This window comes from Neovison vison, chromosome 1 (assembly GCF_020171115.1).
Source record: "Neovison vison isolate M4711 chromosome 1, ASM_NN_V1, whole genome shotgun sequence".
NCBI classification, from domain to species: domain Eukaryota; kingdom Metazoa; phylum Chordata; class Mammalia; order Carnivora; family Mustelidae; genus Neogale; species Neogale vison.
In genome coordinates, this window is record NC_058091.1 from 303709808 (window position 1) to 303734052 (window position 24245).

General features: G+C 45.9%; 1 protein-coding gene across 2 annotated transcripts in view; it reads left to right on the plus strand.

Annotated features, from left to right (window-relative positions):
• The window catches only part of MYO10 (myosin X), a 213488-nt gene that overhangs the window by 133542 nt on the left and 55701 nt on the right, over positions 1-24245 (plus strand). For both annotated transcript variants that reach the window (XM_044233626.1, XM_044233636.1), the window contains exons 14-19: positions 46-112; positions 494-586; positions 1218-1286; positions 1480-1562; positions 4187-4295; positions 6999-7079. In XM_044233626.1, coding sequence (XP_044089561.1) covers positions 46-112; positions 494-586; positions 1218-1286; positions 1480-1562; positions 4187-4295; positions 6999-7079 — 502 coding nt within the window. The remainder of the gene's footprint in view (positions 1-45; positions 113-493; positions 587-1217; positions 1287-1479; positions 1563-4186; positions 4296-6998; positions 7080-24245) is intronic.

The window sequence follows — 24245 nt, forward strand, 5'->3', positions numbered from 1 at the left end:
AAGCTCTATTTTATTATAACTTAGCCCTTTTAAATCTTGCTACAGGGAGGGATTGGTGTGGGAAGACATTGACTGGATAGACAATGGTGAATGCTTGGACCTAATTGAGAAGGTAACATTGTTGTAGCATTGTAGCAGTCCCAAGGGTGTCTCGCTGGGCTGATTCATATTTATGGGAACCAAATCACTTGTGCGAACATGCACATCAAAGATGTGAATGTTTAGAACACAATGGACCATTTGGAAACATACATGCAAATGTGCAAGGTTGAATTTAAATACTTGGCTTCCTCAAACCTATTGTCTGGTTGAACTCCCTATTTCTATGGAACTAAATTCGTTGGATGTCTTCCTAGTATCTTTCTGAATTTTTTTAAGCCAAGAAATGCTCTGCCTTTTCCTTTAATGGACACTTGAGAGAGGGGGAAGAGGGCTCTGAAATATTTTGAGGCATTCAACTTTTAATTCATTTCACTTCTTCTCTGTCTTCTAGAAACTTGGTCTTCTAGCCCTTATCAATGAAGAAAGCCATTTTCCTCAAGCCACAGACAGCACCTTATTGGAGAAGTTACACAATCAACATGCTGTATGTTAAAACTTGCCAATTCTTGATTATGGCTGAGTAGCAGATCTGTAGATCAGATTACACATAAGATATTTCAGTACTCTTGGCTCCGCGGTGCTTCACACATGTACATTTTTTTTTTTTTTAAGATTTTTTTTATTTGACAGCGATCACAAGCAGCGGTGTGGCGGCGGGGGGTGGGTAGTTGGTGGTGGTGGGGAAGCAGGCTCCCGCTAAACAGAGAGCCCAATGTAGGGCTCGATCCCAGGACCCAAGATCATGACCTGAGCTGAGGGCAGAGGCTTAACCCACTGAGCTACCCAGGCGCCCCCGCACACATAAATTTTTCTCAAACCAAAGCTCTCTTCCCCAGTCGCTGGAACTACATTGAAATAAGTTAAAGGGATAGACTTGGGGCTACTCATCAGAACGTGCCCACATTTAGTTGATGAGTATAGAATTTAACCTCACTTCTTCAACAACAGACAAGATCCACATGGTTTTGATAAAGTGTGTCACATGCTCTGACCTCAGCCTCTGATGCGTGGTGGGTTTTTCAAATTGTTTTCACGATCTGTTGTAGTGAGTTCTCTCGGGAAGTCGGTGCAAATCAGTAAGTGAAATTAGGCATTTGTATTTGTTTCTTTATTAGAATAACCACTTCTACGTGAAGCCCAGAGTTGCGGTCAACCACTTCGGAGTGAAACACTATGCTGGAGAGGTAACTTCCTAATTAAGATCCTTAGCGATATTTGCCCATTTGGTATTTAGAGAAAGAGTAATTTCAGAAGCCAGTCGTATATGTGCCAAAATGACTTCTCTTCATGGGGCTGGCCCTTAGAGGAGATGCTATGACCTGAAGTTGTTCTTTTGATCAGTTGTACCATTTCTCGTTTGTTTTTTGTAAAAACCAGGTTCAGTATGATGTTCGGGGCATCTTGGAGAAGAACAGAGACACTTTTAGAGATGATCTTCTCAACTTGCTAAGAGAAAGCCGGTATGTCAGTCTCCTCCCCAAGACATCCTTAGCAAGCAAAGTATTATATATGCAAGTGCTTTTGATTTACAAGTATCGAAAAAACTAATGTGGAAGCAACTTGGTTTATTATCTCCTTTCGTGGGCAATACTTCATTAATAAAATGACTGAGATATAGAAAGAAATGTGAGTAGTTGTGACGACCATTCAGTGAGGTGCTCTAAGCACAGCGTGTGGGTCTGTGAGTTAGAGACTGTTAATCCTGGTGTGGAGATGAACCGATTCTTGGAGCTGTGGGGTGCTTTGCCCAAGAGCCCACAGCTAGTTTTTGATTTGCTCTGCTGGGCTCCAGAACCCAAGATCTTAACCAGGATGACCTCCTTTCTTCACAACAAGCTTAGAGCTCCGTGTCAAATTGGTTTCAGCCTTGGGTCTGTTGGACCCATCTGTCTCTAGTTTAAGGGATGTCAGAAAAAATCAGCAAGTGTTAAGTCCACTAAGATGACAAAGTCACACGTTCATTCATGAATTGTAAATTCACACGGTCACATCAGTGGCTGGTTAGTCTGTTTGTGAGGATTAAAGCAGGAGGCTGTGTGCGAGAGAAAGGGGGGGTTAATGCTTGGGGTGAAGCTGTGGGTCCTTGGTTCAGATCCGGCGTGAATCTGTAACAGAAACGAATTTTTATCATCCAAGGAAGGGAAGTAGCACCGTTACTAAAAACCCTAAGACTGTTAGGAATGTAACTGGCAACCTGGTGTGGCAACCTGGTCACACCGACAGCTGTGAATTGGGGTGAAGGAAGCCCATCCCCAATGTCAGTTTAGCAACTTAGAACTGCAAGGTAATGGAGATTTGTTTGAACTCTCCTGTGGGAAGATTCCCCGTTTACAGAACTGTGAGCTGTTCTTACTTTTAGATGAGTTTTCGGATCTATGAAATGACAATATTCAGGGGTACCCCACTGGCTCAGTTAGTAGATCATATGACTCTTGAACTCAGGGTCCTGAGTTCGAGCCCTCCATTGAGGCAGTTTCGTTTAGTTTTTTTTTTTTTTTAAGATTTTTTTTTTTAAGATTTTATTTATTTATTTGACAGAGATCACAAGTAGGCAGAGAGAGAGAGAGGAGGAAGCAGGCTCCCTGAAGAGCAGAGAGCCCGATGTGGGGCTCGATCCCAGGACCCTGGGATCATGACCTGAGCCGAAGGCAGAGGCTTTAACCCACTGAGCCACCCAGGTGCCCCTAGAGTTCAGTTTAAAAAAGAATAATAATAATAAGGTTAAAAAAAATAATAATAGTGGTAGATGTTTTAAAAATTCCATAGCATGTTATCTTTCAAAGCAATTTCGTAGTTGTCAGGTGTTAAATAATACATTTTAAAATGACCTTGACATTAAATAGAAGCCCTTGGCTGTGGAAGGATCACGGGTGCGGAGGTCAGCAGGGCGGTGTTTGACTGGCCGCCTCTGGGGTCACGTAAAGGGGTTTTGTGAGTGGAGTAAAGAAGTTCCTGTTCCAGCCCAGGTTTCTCCCGGCAAAACTGTGAGAGGCTCGGACTGTTGCTGGCTCTGCTTTTGCCTTTGACATCTGTGACATTTTAACAGAACCCAAGCTTTTCTCCAAAGTGCTGAGAGCACAGTTAGAAAACTTCAAAGGGAGAGCACGACATAGCAGCCTGGAACAGAAGCAAAAAAGCAATGGGGGAAAAGAGAGAAGTGGCAGAGCAGCCTTGACCATGCTGTGTTGGGAGGGAGGGACGCTCAGATGCCGGCCCAGCCTTCCCTGCTCTTGGGGCAGCCACCTGCCCCTCCCCCGACTTCACAGTTCATAGCTGGAGCATCTTCTATACTAGAAAGATAAGAAGTTATCAAGAAGCCTTTTACTTTTTTTTTTTTTTAAAGATTTCATTTATTTATTTGACAGAGAGATCACAAGTAGGCAGAGAGGCAGGCAGAGAGAGAGAGGAGGAAGCAGGCTCACCGCTGAGCAGAGAGCCCGATGCGGGGCTCGATTCCAGGATCCTGAGATCATGACCTGAGCTGAAGGCAGAGGCTTAACCCACTGAGCCACCCAGGTGCCCTACTTTTTATTAGTAGTGGCAATTTCATAATACTTTTTAGCAATAACATTAATGCTAAAATTACCCTCATTTCTCAAATGAAAAATGAAGCTAAGTCCAGCATCTTCCCAAGCCACATAGCTTGGAAGGGTTGGAGGCAGGATAAAAATGCTCGTGGGCTTCACGGCAGGTGAGCACTTTCCCCCTGTGAATTGGGTGGGCCTGCGAGACACTGTGTAAGATGTGCAGAAACATCTCCCTCCTCCAGGCAGAGACATCAAGGCTGCAAGGAACTTAGGTGGCCCTTGGGAACGCAGCACTCCTCGGTGGCCTGTCTCCCTGGGTCACTTCCATCCCCATCTGCTTCTCTTCTGTAAGACCCTAGGGCTCAGAAGGTGGACACTTTTTTTTTTTTTTTTTCCCAGTGTAAAGCTCTTTGGCAGTGGTTGCTTTGAAATTTTTGTAAGCTGCCCAGCTCTTTTTGGACTCCGTGGGTCACTTGCAGTGGGAGCAGGCATGATAATGACCGTAATCCAGCATCTAGTAATTGAGCCGCTCACGGCCCTTCTCTCTGCTCACGCAGATTCGACTTCATCTATGACCTGTTCGAACACGTCTCAAGCCGCAACAACCAGGATACCTTGAAATGTGGAAGCAAACACCGACGGCCCACAGTCAGCTCACAGTTCAAGGTTAGTCTCACTGCCGACTTCCAGGAGTCCACGGTTGCTCTGGGTTTTAGGAGTCGAAAGCAGGAACTGGGGGGATGTGAGGCCCACGGAAGTGTTGGTTTATTTATTTTTTTTCTTTTCTGGCACCAGACAGTGCTTTCAAAATACACTTTTTCTGAGTCACATGAAAACGTGTAGACTTTTTTTTTGTCTTGTTAAAAATAAGTAACTACTTATTCTAAGTCGAAGGAATGATGGGCCGTGTGGAATCACTTTGATTTGTATTTAAAGGCTCTGATGAATATAGAGCTTATTTCTTTCTGTGTTTGGGTTTTTGTCCTTTTCCCAGATACGTTGACAGTATCGTAGTTAGGAATAAGGACCAAGTGACCGCATATTTAAATAAGATCAGTGTCAGTTACCTTGTGCAGAGACCCAGAATTCAGGGAAAATAAGGGCCGTTCGTTTTGCATTTTAAATACTTGGCCATTTGGGGGGGCACCTGGGTGGCTCAGTGGGTTAAGCATCTGCCTTCAGCTCAGGTCATGATCTTAGGGTTTTGGGATCAAGCCCTGCTTCCCCCCTCTCTCTCTGCCTGCCTCTCTGCCTACTTGTGATCTCTCTCTCTCTGTCAAATAAAGAAGTAGAATCTTTATAAATAAATAAATAAATAATAAATATTTGGCCATTTTAGAAAGTTTAGAGATAGAGCATACAAAGACCATTTTCCGAACTTAATTCTTCTGTTTCAGCCCCAAGTAACAGATCCCAACATGAAGAGAAATGGAGGCATGTCAGTCTATAGACATTTATTAAATCGGCCTTCAAAGGGTCTTTCATTTAGTTCTTCTGAGCGGGATGGCTCCGGTGGGGTTCTGCATGAGGTCTGACCTATAGGGCAGCTGGCCATGAGCCGGGCACACACCAGTGTTGCTGACGGTGCTGGATTGTGTGATATGACGGGTGGGTTTGACCCAGGTAGGTTATAATAAAAAAGAGCTGCCCCTTGCAGTGTGTGTATTATGTGCCAGTCACTGGGCTAATTGCTTCCTGCACGCGGTCTTGTTCCTTTCTCCTGCTATCTTTTCAGTGCGTACTGTGGTCCCCATTTCACAGATGAGGAAACTGAGGTTTAGAGAGATGGAAACCCCTTCAGTCCCTCTGAGGACTGAAACTAGGATCTGAGCTGAACCTGTCTGACTCTAAAACCTAGACTCTTCACCTTCCGGTGGAATTGTGACGTTGCCTTCCTCCAGGGCAGCATTGCCTGGAGTTGCCTTGGAAGGCTTCGTGGTTATCCAGTCATATGGCTCTGGGAATCAAGGCAATGGCAGAGAGTGGGCAGGCCTTCCGGGTCGAGAGACCAGGCAGGAGAAAGGGGTCCTGAGACAGGAGCATTGAGTCCTGTCCCTGGAAAACTGTGACTAGAGGGGACCAGCTGACAGGAAGTTCGTATGGAGTTAAACCGATACCAGAAGCCATGAAGGGCCATGTGTGCGACGCCATTTTGTCATCTGTGAGAAATCCTAAAGCTTTTGAAGAAGAGAAGTAGCACCTCAGTGTAGTGCTGTAGAGACCCAGTGTCATCCGCAAGATCGTGAGAAGAAAAAAGAGCCAGAAATGGAGGGAAGACCAGTGGTTTAAAAGAGACCGAAAGACCCGTCAGCTGCAGCATGAGAACTTCATTTACATTCTGATTTCAAAGAAGCATTTTTTAAAAAAATTTATTCGTTCGAGAGAGACCGTGCAGGGAGAGGAGCAGGAGGAGAGGCTCCTCAAGCCGACTCTGGGCCGAGCACGGATCCTCACTCAGGACTTGATCTCACGACCCTGAGATCATGACCTGAGCTGAAACCCAGGGTCAGACCCTTAACCAGCAGAGCCACCCAGGGGCCCCAGAGAACAGACCATTTAAAAAAAATATGAAATTTGAGATACTTGAAGATTTAATATGAAATTGGAGACAGTTGCTTCTTTTAATATTGGTATTAAGGAATTCCTGTTAAAGCTTTTTAGGATGATGATAACGGTGGTTACATACGTGTTTGACAGTGTGTAGCCTTTGATAACACATCCTGATACTTGCGTGATGACCTAACGTGCTGTCTGGGATTTGCTTCCGGTGAGAGGTGGGCATAGTATGTACGCAGACGAGGAAACCAGATCGGCCAGGAGCTGAAGCCGGTGAGGAGTGCTTATTACAAGCTGTGTCTGCTTTGGGAAATGTTAAAAATTCTTCACAACCACCACAGCAAAAATCTTAAAAAAAAAAAAAGGCAGTATTACAGAAGACTGATCTGCCTGGTGATTTGAGGGTAAGAGTTGAGAGATGGTGGAATTCTGGTAGAGACAGTCATTTTGATAGAAATCATGAATTAGGAGAAAAAGAACTCTGAGGGGAGAGAACAGGTTTTCGGTATGCAACATTGAAATAGCCTAGGGTTGCTTTTTTGCTGGTTAACACGTTTTTATTTTTGTTTTTAATGATACTATTTCAAGGAAGTGACAAATGAGCTTTGTATACTGTGAAATCATGTCTACGAATTGTAGAATCTTGGCTTTATTTTATATTACAATGACAATGTTAAAAATAAAAATTCTTATTAATCCTATGGTTGATACTGGGTTTTATTCCTGTTTTTGATCGTTGCCTAAAATGATGAGAAATCGAAAGAATGGCATAGTAAGAGACTAAGTCAACATATACTTTTTCCTTTCTACTAGGACTCTCTGCATTCCTTAATGGCGACGCTAAGCTCCTCTAATCCTTTCTTTGTTCGCTGTATCAAGCCAAACACGCAGAAGGTAAGATTTACAGCAGTGCTAGACTGGGTCTGGGTCTTGAAAGACACCGCCTCCTGGGGCACTTTCTCTCAAGTCCTTTCATCGTTGATGGTTCGAAGTGTTACTATAACATTATTGTAACCTAACATTAAATGGAAAAATTCCCTTCGTCTTTTGGGCCTGTTTGTCTGCTTCTGAACGATGCGATTATGCTTTAGAGAAATCTGGTTTAAAAGGAAATGTGAAGCTTTCACAATTTTTTTTTTTTTTTTTTTTAGGATTTGGTTGAAATTCTTGGGCAGGCTTCTATCTGGAAGAGATAGTTGGTGTAGGTTTTGTGGTTGATTTCTTTTTTCATGTTGCTTTTTTGTTAAACACGATGAAGAGTCTGTATTCTAAGTAGCAGTGCTGATTTTGAAGGACCCTAACCCAGTGGTTAGGCCTAATTTGAGAACTCCTGAAAGGCTGCCATGGTCAGTTTTCATGGGTAGGCTCTGTGAGGTCAGCTTTTTAATGCCATAGCCTGATTAGAAACAATATGAGTGTTATAAGAAGCTACCTAAACAAAGAAAACTTAATATTCAATGGCTGTAGCTGCTGAATCCATGACTAAACGGGCACCCTGCCCTAAGATGTTGTTAAAGTGGAAATGATCTTGATTTGGGAAATATCAGCTCTTAGTAACCCCACAAATAGAGAAATCACCCTCCCTCCCACAAGACAGAAAGGTCATTGGTCCCTCATGTTGAAAAACTTAGCGCTATTCTCATAAGGCTTGAGCAAAGGAAGCTGACTTGAGCTGTTCTCTCGCGAGACTTATGTTGCATTCTGATGACTTTGCTGATGCTAGATCTTTTTATCTTGTTTACCAGATGCCTGTGACTTTAATATTAGTGATTCCTCATTTACGGTTTAAAAATGTTTCTTAGAACCACAAAATTGAACGCTCTGTCTTCTAGGAAGGGAAAAGTGGATGCTTTCTTTAACCAAGTTTGCTAGCTAACTCTGTTAAGTCTCCTAGCTTGCTATGAGCTGCGATGGTGGGGAATTTGGTATTTGTATGGTGCAAAGCGGCCGAGGTCGGTTTTATGTGGAAGATCTGTGCCTCTGCTCTCGTAGCTTAAAAGAGTAGCTCGTCTTTCCATTGCTAATTTATATTTCAATGTCTTTGATAATCACAAACATGGCAGCATACACAATAGGTAGTTTGGGGACCCATTGTAGGAAATTACTAGTCAAGACATAATAATATACCATGTCAGTGTCAGCTGGTTTATATTTTCCCTTTAGAACCTCAGTGAACAGTATTTACAGTACAAATGGACTTCACACTTTGGGTCTATACTCATAAGAAACGTTTGACCCATTCCTCTTCCTCTCTTTACAGCAGTGTTAATAATACCATATTTCATCCTTCAAGTGTGCCATTTTTTCCCAAAATTTAAGGGCCTGGGTGTTGGGCTGCATTTTACAACTTTTGGTGAGCCGTAGCTTAATTGGGGCTCTTTTCTTGTCTTGGGGCTATGTCACCTGTCATGCAGGTTATAGGGTTTGGTGTCTTAGATTCAGTGAAATGGGGACTCGCCAAACCAGCACTACTATAAGGATAGAAATTTCAATTTGAGAAACTCGGTGTCTCCCGTATTTGATTTCTTTCTTGGATGACATGAAATTTTTCCTTTAAGGTGTAATCGCTTTTGAAATTAGACCTGCTTGAAAACCCTTCGGCAGGCAGAGTGTTGAAGAAATTACCTCTTTTTGATGTTTATTTTTTCTGGCTGGGATTCGGCTGTGCCTAATTGCTTTGGTTTGCATTTAAAGAAATGAGCCAACCCAACCTCCTATTTCCTCTGTACTGCTTACAGTCTCTCCGTCAGCTGACCCGTGGCAGATGCTAATTAATGCTCACCAAGAGCTGGGCCGTAGGAGACTCCGGAAAACCATGTTGGTACCATTTTAAACGCAACCAGAAAGTAAAGGCTCAGACACATGAACCGACTTGTCTGAGGCTCAAGATGTAGATGGGATTTGAAGTGTGAAGATGCTAATTAGAATATGGAAATAGTTAATTATGACTTGCTTAGCATTCCTTTGGTTCCATTGAAAATACCAGATGTTACTGGTGATGATGGTCTATGAAATGTGTGTAAACAACCTTCCTTTGGAGGTTATTATGAGTTTTCTTTGGTCCAAAGATTGGTGCTTCTAGAAATTTCATGAGGAAGATCTTACCTGCCGTCTCCCCATAAAAGGGAAGTATATATTTCTGGTGCAAAGGGATGATATTGTCGCTTCCTGCCTCATACCCTTTACCAGTCATTTGTTCATCAGGGAACCTTGACAGGATGTATTCAAGCTTACATGTATGTGGGTATATTGTGGATCCTTCAGGGACATGGGTCATGGGTTTGGGCAGATTCTAGAGGGTTTATTTTTGAAAATTCTGTGACCAGAAGGATAAAAACAGTGGCTTTAAGTCTGTGGCCTAAGGAAATGTGGCCTTAGAGAAAGTGGAGGAACTGCTTTGTGCTTTTAGGAACAGGTCCAGCATATTCAAGACTCCGGGGGTAGCTTTGTGAGTGGGAGCACACTGCCCAGTGGGTCCTGAGCTTGTAGGACAGAGAGGCTGCCTCCCTTCCTTGATAAGTGTGAAGGTTGGAGTGGGTGCTTGGGCCTAAAGCATCTGGAAATCCTTTGTGGGAAATATTACAGGGTTTTTGTTTTTTGGGATTTTTGTGTTTTGCTTTGAAAAGCAAGTGCAAGCAGGGAGATATAACTGAAATGCTAGAACATTATGTCAATTCAGCTCTAATAGTTGTGGACTTTTTTTTTTTAGGAACAACAGGTAGCTAACCTTAGGTGTTGTATAAAAGATACTCCACGAGCGTTGAGATGTTCTGGTGCTAAGTTAGGAGGCGAATTTTAAAAAGCCTACTTCTTACTACAATGGAATATTACTCGGCCATGAAAAAGGAATGAACTCTTGCCATTTGCAAAGACATGGATGGAGCTAGAAGGTATTACGTTAAATGAAATAAGTCAGAGAAAGACAAATACCATATGATTTCACTCATATGTGAAATTTAAGAAACAAAACAAGCAAGTAAAGGGGAAAAAAGAGAGGCAAACCACGAAACGGGCTCCTGGCTATGAAGAACGGACTGACGGTCACCAGAGGGGAGGGGATGAGGGGATGGGGATTAAGGAGTTCAGTTGTGTGAGCACCAGGGATATATTGTGGAATCACTATATCGTATACCTGAAACCATTCTTACCCTGTGTGTTAACTATGCTGGAATTAAAGTAAAAACTTTAAAAAAAAAAAGAGCCTCCCTCTCCATCGGGGCTTGTGTGCAATTAATTCTAGTTAATTCTTTGCCTGACACGGCACTACAGGCTGTCATCTTCCGGTCGGCTTAGAATTTTGGAGTTTACAAAGGGCGGACTTCTCCATGAGACAGTTTTTTAGCCGGCACGGTAGCCGGTTAGCTTCTTTCTGCTGTGATTTTTTGGCCAGTGTTAGCTTCTGGCTCAAAGTGCCCCAACCAACACCAAGAGATTTCCCTAACAAAGGAAACCTGCTTTGCTTCTGCAGAATTTCTCCCCAAGGGTGTCCTGTGGCCTGTGATCTCTCCCTTCTGTCCCCGCCTGGTGTTTTAGCAAATGAGTTCTAGTCCCCAAAGTCTGTCATTAACATTCCTCAGAGGAGCCCTGAGGAAGTGCAGGACAGAATTAAAGAAGGGAGCGGACTGATAACTATCAGCAAAGCCTTCGGGGGGGCTGTGAGGCCCTGGCTGTCGCCAGTTCCCAGCCTCGAATGTGGGGAAGGCGAGGCTGTCCTCACCTGCCAGCAAGTGCCCGGCGGACCCTCTTCGCGGTGCCTCCTGGAGGTCTGATGGGAGGCGCGCTCGGGTTCCCGGGGGAGTCATCCTCCGTTCCCGCAGCATCCCCTTCACGCTTTGAAGCCAGCAGAACGGTGTCCTCCAAGATTCTGTCAGCCTCCAGAAAGGCAGGACTTGGGTCCCCTGAGTCAGCCCCGGGCCGAGGGCTGCTGGAGGACGGCTTCTGGCGGCTTCTGGCGGAGGTGGTTGCTGGGAGGGCGGTTTCTCTAAGGGCAGAGTGAGGAGTGGGATGTGCCGAGGGGAGGCCCCCGAGGAGGGAAGCGGTGAGGTCTGTGAGGGGCGCTGCGGTCATAGTCGCTGGAAATGGGACTATCAGGCGGAGGACAGGCCTGGGAGGGGGTTAGCCCCACCGTGGTGGCCTTGTCGTGGAGCCCCTTCTGTGAGCCCTAAGCAGGGACCTATCAGCCCTCACATGCCGGTCTTTGAGGACTGGAGAGGATGCCCGCGCTTTGCACTTAAATGAATCCTGCTGACCTGTATCCCTGCCTGTCGTGGGGCCGCCGTGAGTATCGGACGGGAGCCCTCACTGGCACGATACCCGCGACAGGCTGCCGGCACACAGGAAGTGAGGGCACCGTGCAGACATCATAAAAACCTAAACCTTCTATTTCCCGAGGCCCCGTGATGCCATGGATAGATTCATGAACTCAGCACATTCAGTCCTGGGGACTAATATTTGTGTGATCCAGGGGCTGCCTGCCACTTGTTTTCTTCGGGGTTTTTTTGGGTTTTGGTTTTTGGTTTTTGTGGGGGGTGGGACTTGAACTCAGGACCCTGAGATCAAGAGTCACATGCTCTACAGACTGAACCAGCCAGGCAGTCCCTTCTCCCCATCCTTTTTTTCTCTTTAAACAAAGACCAAACATTTCTTTAAAAAATTCTGATGATTGGGGCGCCTGGGTGGCTCAGTGGGTTAAAGTCTCTGCCTTCGGCTCAGGTCATGATCCCAGGGTCCTGGGATGGAGCCCCACATCATCAGACTCTCTGCTCAGCAGAGAGCCTGCTTTCTCCTCTCTCTTTGCCTGCCTCTCTGCCTGCTTGTGATCTCTGTCTGTCAAATAATAAGTGAGGTCTTAAAAAAAAAAAGAAAAGGAAGTTCTTTAAAAAAAAAAAGTTCTGATGATCATGTGGCTTACTTCCTACCTTGAATTTTTGTTCTGTTCTTCCTAAATCTTTTTCTGTTTCATTTTCTTCTTCCTACTTGTCCTTAGCCTAACTGATCTTACTTGCCACAACTTTTTGTTTTTAGTCATTGTTCTCTCTACCCTAATCCTATTTTCTGAATAAAGTGTTCCCGAAATAGGGAAGATCTTAACCAGGTACAGTTTTGTAGGACGTACCTTCCTGTCTTGGCTGCCTAGCTCAGTGTCCAGGTCACGGTCTGTGCTCAGTAGATGGTGAATTGCATTGCTGATCCACGCACATTGTGAGCTTAGTCATAGTATAGGAGTGCTTAACTTTACCAAGATAGAGACCTAACTTGCTACTTTTTTTTTTGAAGATTTTTATCTTTACTAACCTCCGCACCCAGTGTGGGGCTCTGACTTACAAAAGCCCGTGCCCCACAGACTGAGCCAGCCGGGCACCTGCGGACTTGCTAACTTTGAATCCTGACCGCTACAGGTTTCATTCTAGTTAATTTCTATGAGGCACGTTATTTGCTTCTGGATCCTCTGACGGATGTAGGTGGAAGTCACCCTGGAGATATTCCGGGAGGTCGGTATTGGGGCGACATCCTCAGTATGATTCAGCCTTTCAAACATCAGCACACGGTGCTGGACTGTCGCAGGGCTCTTGTGGGCAATTGGTTTGGGAGAGTTTTGCTTGCCTGAATATACAGTCTGCGCTTGTCTCGTGTTCACGTTTTTACTGTTCTTCTGGGGGTGGCTGTTTGCCCAGGACCGTGATTACTAGGGCCCCTCCTGTGCCCCGCCCCGGCTGCGCTCCCTCTCTGCACTCCCGGGGTTGCCTGCAGCACTGGGTCATTCCTTGGTACCCTACGCCAAGGTCACGGGTGGTTGTGCTCTGCTCCCGCCAGATCCAGGGCATGAGGTCACTCCGTCCTCACAGATTCCAAGCCCGGTTTAGGCTGGATCACAGGACTCTTGCCACCCCTTTTCCCTTTTGGGTTTAGTTTTAAATCACGTATCTTTGGCAGATTGTCATAATTGCTTCTGTGTGTGTGTGTGTATGTGTTTGTTTTTTGGTTGGTTGGTTGGTTGGTTAAATTTTCTTTACTCCCTGACACTGTTATGGGATGAACACTTATTTTAATTTTTAAAAATGGACTTTGTCTTTTATTTCTTTAGAAGTTGTCTCCACATCCAGTGTGGGGCTTGAATGCATGACCCCCGAGATCAAGAGTGGGATGCTCTCCCAGCTGAGCCAGCCAGGTGCCCCTAAAATTGACTTTATATTATTAGAAAACTTTAAACTTACAGAAAATTTGAGCATGGAGTTTCCATATCACTCTCCATCTCACTTACACACACACACACACGTACACACACACACACACACACACAGAGTTTTCCCTCATGTTAACCTTCTACATGGCTTTGTCACGTTTACTACAATTAATGAACCAGTATTCTAAGGTCCAAAATGAACATTAAAGCTAACTGTATTGTAAGGCTCTGGGTTTTGACATGCACAGGGTCAGTGGGAGTCAGAATGCCCAGTATTCCCAGTCTATTCCCAATGCCACGAACGTTTTCTCAGGTAATAGTTCCCAAGAATAGGATTGTTCCTGATTGGCCAAAAGACAAAGCACTGAGAATTAGGTCTCTGTTGTGCAGGATAAAATGCAAAGGATACTGTTCTATGTGGAAGAAACCTGCAAAAACCACCTGAGAAAACGGGGGAGATGCTTTTTCTCCAGGGAACAGGAGGGAGGTAGGACATCTTAGAGCTCTCTCTCGATCATCAGCCCCTTTGACTCCTCTCCGCTGGTCTTACAGCCTTTGGAGATGGTTCCGTTTCCGCCACATACTTCCTGGAAAACGCGCCATGGCATTGAGGAACCTTCCAGAATTCTTCCTGTCTTTCTGATTGCCCCACTTGTTACCTGCTCTCCTGTAACTAGAGCACCCATGGCTAACATCTTTGGCTTTTGAGAGCATCCCCTACAGACGCCTCATAAAAAGGCAGCCTTACCTCTTCAGGACGTTTTAGTAAAGGACGCATTAAAGCAACCATTCTTTGCCCTGAACAAAACAATCCCATTACACCCCTCCGGGGTCACTCGAATCCTGTTTACCATGTTGTCATGGCAACCATTCATTGGCGCTATGCAAAGTCCGGGATAATAGGCACAAGTGAAGCTCTGCTCCAGTAAAGAGTGTTGTTCTCAGGGTCGACTTTCCAAGGTCACCACTAAATTGCTCGATTTTGTCTCGTGGCTTTTTCTTTTTCAGTAATAGGCCATCTTTGAAAATTGGGAGGGGGGCTTCAAGTGTCCTCACACATTTGTTGGGGCAGGGGAGGTGGTCAGTTCGCTCCTGCAGTTAAAACCGTCTCCAGCAACTGCTACCCCGCCAGCCTCCCCGGGCTGGCCTGCCTTTCAGTAGAATCGGGAATGAATTAAGCAGGCAGAGCCCAAGACGCGGCATAAAAGCCTGGGAAGAGCGGCGAGCTGAAGAAAGCCCGTTTTTGTGTCCCGGACTGCTAAAGATGCAGCCATTTACAGTGGACAGACACTGAAGGGGCACGAGGAACCCAAGGTAGGAGTCTTTCTCTTTTTTGAGCTGCTTAAGAGTTTCATGGGCCCGGGAACGATCACGGTGGGGTAAGATTCGGTGGGGAAGTGTTTTAAGCCTAGGAGAAACAGGCTTTCCTCTCTCTCTCTCAGCATCAGAAAGGTTTAATTTCTAAACAGGCAGGAAGTGTTGATTTGGGTTGTACTCAGGAGTTGGAACTGCAAACACTGTCCACACAAGGGACGTTATCTGAGCAGGCATCGATAACGGGGTATGTTCCTGGTAGAGAATTTGCTTTCTATAGGAAAGCTCGTTTTTAATGAGGTTAGAAGGGGACGTCGCTGGCAGTGGTTTCTTTTGTTTGAATGGGTCATCGCGAGGCATTTCACCTTAAAAAGTACACACTACAAAAAACAAAAAGTACACACTACAGACCTGTAGCTTTTCCTTGCCTTGTACTTTGGGTGAAGGTTGTTAAGGAACTCTGCCCGAGAAGAAGCCTTTCTTTTTCAATTGTATTGTAAACCGGTTTGTACACGAACGTGGGGATGGAGGGGGGGGTCTGGAGTCTCCTTGTCCTGTTGACTGTCCTATGCTGATTCGGCACAAGCACACTGGAGCCGGGATTTCCCTGTCTGCCTAGAAACACCTGATGAGGCGCTGTTTGTTGGGATTCTCTTAGTTGCCCCAAAGTGTCCCCAAAGAAAGAACGTATTGAAGAGTGACTGAAATGCTGATCTCTGCCTCCACCAGGCTCGAATGCGCTCAGCTGATTTCCATTCATTTGCTAAAAGTGCCCTTTAAGGGAGCAAATTTTAAATGTGAAGGTGGTCTTTCATATGAAATTGACTTACATTTAAAAGAAGCGAATAATAATGCGGCTGACGGCTACTTAGCCAAATCTGCTTTCAGGGAAATAACATTTCCAGTGCTGGGTGAAAACCCTGTGTGTGAGGTTTCACCATCAGGTGTAACAATCTTACCAGCCATGAATCTGACATAAAATTAATGACCACTGTGAGGGAAAGTGGATTGTTAGGCACCAATGGGAAAAGTACCACCTACTTCTGCCTCTCTCACACTGAGTTTCCGTACCCACATCTCAGTACGGAGATCCCCAGGTTCAGAATCCCACTGCCTCGCAGGCTGGCTTGAGTGACAGAAAACACTCCTTCCCCTGTTAAAGGATACTTTTCGGGAAGACTCTGATTACAGAGATCTGAGGGTTCTGCCCTGCTGGCTCCCGACCTGGGAGGTACCAAACTGAGGGCATGGGGTAAGCATTTTCCCTTGTGCCCACTGCCATAGACGGTCACTCTCAGCCTCCCAGCTGTGCATTTCAACTTTGGCTGTTCCACCCATCAGAAGAGCGGCCCCAGTCTGACATTTGAGCCAATCCCAGTGTCAGACTGTCTCTGTGTTTTATGCAAACTGTGGGGTGATTGATTGATTGATTGGGGGGGGCTAACTTAAATGGCCTTGCGTTGGCATTTTCACAGGCGGCCCCCTTAATGTGTGATTTCTGTGCGTGACTCTGTTCTAAAAAGCTACCACTGCCCACCCAGCAACTTTACAGAGAGCCGGTTCCCAAAGCAGTGATCCCCCTGGGGGACTCTGGAGCAAAGGGCCTGGGTTGTAGTGGTGCTCGGGCTCAGAGACTAAGTAAGCCTCGCTGGGTCTCCTCACAGCCATGCAGGAGGCTCTCTGCCCCTCCTAGTGTCTTCAGCATTTTGCTGTGTTGACCTTTGACTCTGGGGTGTCCCCCTGGTCCTGCCTCAGGCTGGCTCTTTCCCTAATACACAGAAATGCTACAACCCAGTAACAATAATAAAAGCACCACCACAGTTGGTAACTGGGTTTTGCCTCCACCCCTCCTCCATATAAAGGCAGTACTTGCTGATTATAAAATAATTGGAAAATGGGGAAAATACGAATTTAAACTCTTTACATTTTATTTAGATGCTGCTCTTAATTTTGTAACTTTTAGTAGCTTACTGTATCTTAACAACATTCCTGTGCTTTTTTGCACAGCTACAGAGTTTTGTCCGTGACTATACTTTCAAGTAGGTTCTATTACTATTCTATGACTGGACTATTCCCGTATTATAAACAATGATCCTGTATTATTCATGTGTATTTATACCTGAGCACATTCAAGATTGTTTTATAAAGGTAATTCATCACAGCACGCACATTGGCCATCCCCACAGCCCTGCTGTTCATTAAGGCCAATAGCGAACAGGAAGAATATTTTGCAACAGGTGTAAAAATGGATTTATAGCCTTAAAAAGGAGCTCTTGGAAATCAGGAAGAAAATAACAAATGTGTTGGCAGAAAAATGAGTAAAACACATGAATGAGAAATTCACAAAAGGTGATATAGAAATGGGAAATAACCTGAACATCTTGGGTGGTATAATCAAAGAAATCAAACTTAAAAATAGATAGTTTTGCCTGGGTGAAGACTGAACGAGTTTCTTGGTTTTGTGTTGCTTTTTAATAACCCTCCCAGGGCGGTCGTGGGAGAAACTCCTATTCAAGTACACGGGGAGTTTAAATCGTGGCAGCTTTTCTGAAGAACGGGTTCCTCCTGTTGTCTTGATTGAATGTTGTCTTGCCTCTGCCGGGACTAGAGGCCATCCGTTTTTCTCCGTGCTTGTCAGCGGTTCCTTCTCTCTGGGTTCCGTCTCCTCGCTCACACTTCTTTGGATTAAATATATGTAAATATTGTAATGTTTAATATAGAGATATATCCATAAAAGGGAGGGGAGGTGGGAGTGACTAGGGCATGCTCCCGCCCGAGCAGTAGTTTTACTGCTGAACATTTCCAAGGAGAGTCTATGCCCATTTTCTTCTTTCTCATGCTACGCCGTCAAAACTGCCCTTGCCTGCCTTCCGAGAAAAGCTCCCAGATACGGTTTTCCCTGCCCCGCCCCGCCCTCCTCATCCCCTACCCTTACCCCCCAAGGCCTGTGACCTCGCCAGCCACCCCGCCTTCCTGGCACCTGTCTGACTGGGCCTCCTCCCCTCCCCCTTCCTCTTGACTGGTTCCCCGAGCTGTAGGCACAGCCTTGGGTTCTGCCTTCCTCCTCACCCGGCAGAAATGCTCCCTGCTCCCCTCTGGCTCTCAGCAAGGTGAGTACCTCTGCACTGTACTTTCCCAGCCCCAAACCCTCCTCTTAAGCTTTGGCCTCCTTGGCTGATGTTGTAATATTATAACCCACATTTTATCCCCCCCACCCCAGCCCGGGGTCTCTAAAGTTTCTCATTCTGGTCTGGTCTGCCTCCCCTGCATCGCCTTTCAAATTGGAACGTGTTCAGAATTTCACGTTCTTTACCTTCCACCTCCTTGTTTACGGGTTTTTCTTATTGATCGGGTTCTAGCAGATTATCGCAGTGTTGGCGCCGTTGGCATTTTTAACGGGGTGATCCTTTGCTGGGGGGCCCCGTAGGACTGCTACAACAGCCCCCCTGCCTTCTCCCCATTAGATGCCAGTAACAGCCCCCACGGGTCTCTAGACATTTCCAAATCTCCCCCAGCAGGCAGTGTTGCCCTGCTTGGCCACCACTGGTTATGGTGTCAGTGCTGATCGTCTCTTGGTTTTAATCCTATTTTTCCTTTGCTCTTAGTTAAAGTGGCATCTATGTACAACTTAATTTTTATTACCCCAATTGTTTGGGCTTTGAACCTTGAGTTTTACTGTTGAATAGAGCGTGAAAAGAGAAAATGGCTTATCGTTTAACATTTTTCCAGATGTAGTGAGTCACTTGTTAACATGTTTTGTTTCCTAGTAAGTGAGACTAGAAAATTTTAAAGTGTGGGGGGCGGGGTGCCCTTAATATCAGTGTGTCTTGCAGGATTACGTAATTGTTCTGTGCTACTACCCACTTTCTCAGATGAATGGGTGGCCTAGTTTCAGCCACTCTGAAAGGATAAAACAGCTCATTAAAGTGTGCCAGATGCTTCATTTGTCACTGTTTCACTTAAAAGGGAATACTGTTTAGCTTTGGAATTATACTGGGTTACACTCAAAATTGGCCTTTATGAAACGCAAGACAAGTGTCCCTGTTAAAAATATTGCAGCGTCCCCCACCTTAACCCCCTCCACGGTTATAAGGCTATAATAAAACCTTCACCACCAAACGAATGTTTCAGAAACTGTTAAGGAAAGCTTTTTAAAAAGTCTCTTTAGATACACGAGAAAATGAAGTTTGGAGATGCGTCCTCAAGTCGGGTAACAGACTTCTGCTTTTCAGCCAGACAGAGTTTAAAGGATAAGGGTTTGGATCTGAAATCTGTTTAACATACCTTGATACTGTTTCCACTGGGACAGTTTAATTCAGGTTATTGCAATACAGAAGTAGAGGACTGAAACAAATTTTGGAAGTCAAATTCCACAAGATTGTAAGGGCCGAGAGTAAAGCATCATTAGTATGTTCATTGCGGCTCGAGAAATTGCAGAAAGAAAATTCTCCTGGCTTCTTTTCCTCTCCTTCACTGTTTTTCAGGGTTCGTTTGCTTTAGTATTAACTCTGAAGCATTGGCCTATATATCTGATTCATTGATGTCATTACATCAATTCCAGTAAAGCTTGGACTTTGAATTTTTATCGGACCCCACTCGCAGCTCCTAGGGTTTTTTTCTCCCAGGTGCCCTGTAAATTAGGGAACTGAGGTCCTTTGTGAAGGTGGGAGGGCGGTTTGGACCTTGTTGTAACGTCCTATGGTTTGTATTTCTAGGATTCTAACACACCTGTCAGTCCTCCGAGCCGGGGATCAGAGGTGCAAAAAGTACAAACCAACCTGTAAAACACGATGTACCTGACCATCTCTTAAAGCAGTCCTTGTCCATAGCCTGGTGCCATCGGCAGATGGGCCACTTGTCCTTGGGAGCGCCTGTTGTCTGAGGCTGAGCCGGAGCTGGTTTACACACACTTGGGGCTCTGCAGGGTCCGCAGAGTGAAAGCCTTACCCTTCTCATGCTCGATTAGAAAAAATGAACCACCACACAATCGTCTCTTGTTCTCCATGACTCACCTTGCCCACTCCCAGCACGTCCACGCTCCTTGTTACAACCTGTTGACGTAGCTCTGTGATTGAGAAGGTGGTTTTGAGCTATTGGCAGGACCTTTAGCCACTGGCCTGGGTGCACGGGCTTTCGTTCTCTGTTCTGGTCACTTGGGTGACCAGTCTCACACACAGATCGCCCTCTGCCCGGTGCGGGGAGGACTGTAAGCCACAAAGGGAGGCACTGCTGTGGGGGCATAACGGGATAGACACCCTTCCATTGCATATTAACTCTATTGAGGATTGGGCGCTAAAATCTGGGAAGCAGCGAAGATGTGAACAGATTATGTCTGAATCCTTTCTGTTTCTGTTCATAGTCCCTGACCAGCCTCAAATGCCAAAACACTGATGGGGGGAAACGGGGAGACGGACCCAGGAGCATTTGCGAAACGCTCTCTGGCATCTATCATCGTCGTGGTTATAGTCTTACGATTTTCTTGCCTAAATCACAGAACTTTAAGTCAGCACCTACCCTTTCCAGCCTAGCGACTAGCAGTGAGCCAAACCGGGCCCATTTTTCTACATATTCTGGGCTAACGCTACAAGGCTGTCATAATTCTCAGAGAACAGGTTGATTTTTTTTTCTTTTTTTGCTATTTGCTAGTGAATAAGGCAGTCTGTCCTTTAGACAATAAGTGGGTGACAGGATGATAAAATGGGTTACTCCTTAAACATTATTGGATTACAATAATTAATGAAGATGCACCAAGAGGCTGTGTATCTCAGTGGACTGAGTGAGGTTTGACAGAAAATGCTGCACGTCCCTCTCACCAGCAACATGTCACTGGTTCTCTTAAGTCCTCTGTGTTCTCATGGATGGAAGAAGGATAGGATAAGTCACCCCTCTTTTTTTTTTTTTTTTTTTAAGATCTTATTTATTTGCCAGAGACAGCTTAAACACATAAGCAGGGGGAGTAGCATGCAGAGGGAGAAGCAGGCTGCCCACTAAAGCAGGGAGCCCAACGCCGGACTCGATCCCAGGCCCCTGGGATTGTGACCTGAGCCGAAGGCAGACGCTTCACCGACAGAGGCACCCAGGCGTCCCAGAAGTCACCCTTTTTTAGGGTGATTACAGGACTGACTGTGATCATGTCTACAGGACCTCCAGTTCAGACTGGCACATGGTGGCCGCTGAAGATAATTATCCTGCTGGTCATTAGGAGGCGATGTGCATGTGTCTTGGCAGAGCCCACCGATGGTGACTGTGTGGTGGTCTCAGCAGATCGAGGCGTTCATTTCCTCTCACTGAAGCTGACACTGTACCCGCAGATAGAATTTAAGGGCCCGTGTTCATTTGTAGAATGGGGGTGCTGGTGACGGCCAAATGGGTCCCTGAAGGAAGCAAATGCTTAGATCATTCTGAGGACAGGTGAGGAGAAAAAGAACACTTCGTTGTCATGCCTGTCTTCTGTTCACTGTGTCTTTCTCGAATTTCGGAATGTGTTTGCTCTGTCTCTATACATATTCCTTTTATTTTTTTTTTTTTACCATTTTGCTTAGGTAGTGGAAGAGTCTTCAACTTAAAACTCTTTCGTACTGATTCTCAGGCACCAGGGTCATAGAGAAACGTGCTGGGCTGCACAGCACCCGTTGGGCTCTTTGACCATGTGGGGGGCAGTGTGGCAGCGGCATTGGGGGGCGGCATCCAATGTGAGGCCTGGCTCTGGCTGCTGCAGGGCCCGCCAGGATGGGAAGAACCTGGCCTCCGAGCATTGCCTGACCTCCCGTTTCCTAGCAACGCCCAAGCGCTCAGTGGAATATTTTGTGCTGTCCTTAATTTATACTTAGCAGATATTGGCTGTGTTTAAGGCTGGCTAATTTCCCATTATGACTTGCAGACAACCACTTTAATACATGAATAAGCAAGAGAAAGGACTCCTGGGAGGGAGGCTTTGCTCACCGGCACCCCCTTCTCACCAGGCCTTCATTTTCCTTCTAGAAAGTTGAATTTACCAAGGACTTGCAAAAACACTTGACCATTTCCCCGCAGGGACAGGCTGCGCTGAAGAGTTTTCAAGTAAAATTCTTTTCTTTGGCTTTTTTTTCTGATAACCCCGCCCATAGTCATGAATATTTATAAGTCTGCTACATCTGTTATCAGAGCCCCAGCTCCTTCCTTAGCTGTCTTCTCTAGGTGAATGCGGAGTGGCCCACTTTCTGTTCCTTCCCTACGTAAGCGAGGCAACAGGATGGGGTAATTCTCCCGCCCTTTCCAGCCCTCAGCTAACAGGCATCTGATGAAATCCTTCTCCTTCTAATAACTGACATCTCTCCTTGGGGGCTCAGATTTTTCCCAGTTGCCATTTTTATTTTCATGCTTTTTAAAAGAACTGCTCAGACCCCTCAGTCCTCACTTGCCCCTGTAGCAGGTGTCTCGGAGCGCCCCTTTTCCCCCATCTCCTTCCTTAAACTTAAAAATGGTGAATGATCTTTGTCTCTCAGTGGCTCAGAAGTCTTTTGACCCTGAAGTTCAACACCTGAAAGCAAGAGACCACCGGTCTGTTGTCCGTTCTCCTGATCATTATCTGTAGACCAATTTCTGTGCCCATGGCAGTCTATCTTAGTACCAACGGAGGTAACACTACACTGTAAAAAAAACTTGGGCCAAGCATTAGAGATGTCCGTCTGGCAGATTTTTCCAGGCTGTGGACATTGAAGCATGGAGGGCCATACTGGGCACATGTCCCATCCTCTGCTCTTCTGTTTTCGGGCTCAGCATCCTTGCAGCATTGTCATGATCTTGGTGACTGTGTAAGTGAGTCGGTCCGGTCCACGGCTACGTCAGCGGTTTCATGCCTGGCCGGTGCCTCCTTGCCAGCGCCTGCAAAAAGAGACAGCTGCCCTCCTAATGTGTATTTCTTAGCCTGATTTTTCAGAGCGAGTGTGAATAAAAGGGCATCTGACCTATTCAGTATGGTGGACGGAGCATTTGAAACAGAATGGTGATGAACAGTGAGATTGAGGTTTAGTTTAGCAAGATAAAGGGCTTAATTATATTCATTAGATAAATGGCAACAGATTATCCCCAGGAGGGAGGCTGCTTTATGAGGATTTCCACATGGGATTAGTGCTGCAGATCGGACGTTCTGTCGTCTTTACTGGGGTCTGTGGATGATTTAGAACAAACCTATGGTCTCCCTCCTGCCCACCCACCCCCCACCCATTTCTCTGTTTTTCTGAGTCTCTTTCAACACACGTTAATTGACTCTCCAGATCCGCTTTATAGATACAGATATATCTTGAACCCCCACCTTCTGATTTTAAATTCGTGTGACCTATTTGGAATTTACATGCGCCCTGCCAGCCCACCCTCTTGCCCTTCCCCTGTTAGCACTTTCTCTGAGGGGACTTGTTCCTTTTCCTTGCTCAGGCCTCAGTCCCCTAGTTTCTCTTAATCTCCCCGTGGATTCGCCCTGAAATTTCACTTTTTGTGCCAGTTGGATTCACTGGTGGGCCTTAAATTTTTATTTTTTTATTTATTGGTACACAGCGTACATATTTTTAGAAGTGGTCAGATCGTAAGTGACACACTTTGAAAGATCTCAGCGCGAGCCCAGACATAAAAACAGCGGCCTGTGGCAGGGAGGAGAGCGGTTTAGTGACAAACTTGGGGCTTCGGTGAGGACCCTAGGCTCATTGACCTTTGTCCGGATTGCCAGCCTTGTCCTAGATGATGCCCACATCATCCTCTCTGGTCCCACCATGGTGCTGGAGGGTATCAAGAAATGTGGTCGGATTGGTTCTAGGACGGGTTTGTGTCAGCCCCAGAGGAGGAGAGAGACCTCCCCGCCCTCAAAGCCTTCCTTCCCACACTCCTGAACCTGATGTCAGCCTTCCCTCTCCAGCATGTGGCCTGGCCTTGTAATCCCCCTGAGGACCAGACGGATAACATCTGTCACTAGCGAACTCACCTGCCCTCCTCCACAATGTCCCCTCCTCCCGCCCTCCCTCTACTGGGTTCTTGCTACGGGCTGAGTACAGTGTTCCCAGGAAAAACCCTGTCCCGGGCCTCTTGGCTATGTGGCTGCTTCAGATGAGGCCACCAACTCATGGTTCTCTTTGTGGCCACACGGCACTCGGTCCATGCGTTCTGTCTTTTTTTTTTTTTAAGATTTTATTTATTTGACAGAGAGATCACAAGTAGACAGAGAGGCAGGCAGAGAGAGAGAGAGGGAAGCAGGCTCCCTGCTGAGCAGAGAGCCCGATGCGGGACTCAATCCCAGGACCCTGAGATCATGACCTGAGCTGAAGGCAGCGACTTAACCCACTGAGCCACCCAGGCACCCCATGCGTTCTGTCTTTGATTCTGACTTCTTTGACCTAGATTTGAACATGACCACAGCCCTGTGATGTCCCTCTGGCTTTAGCATCGTATACCAGCTCATGTTGTTGGTGATGACCTCTGCTCTGCTGTGCCTTCTGGATATTTTCAGAGTTGACCGTATTAACCACAGTAGCAGTTTCAGCTATACAGCAACCTTGTGTTTGCACCAGGGATCTGGATGTTGCTGGAGCCTAATT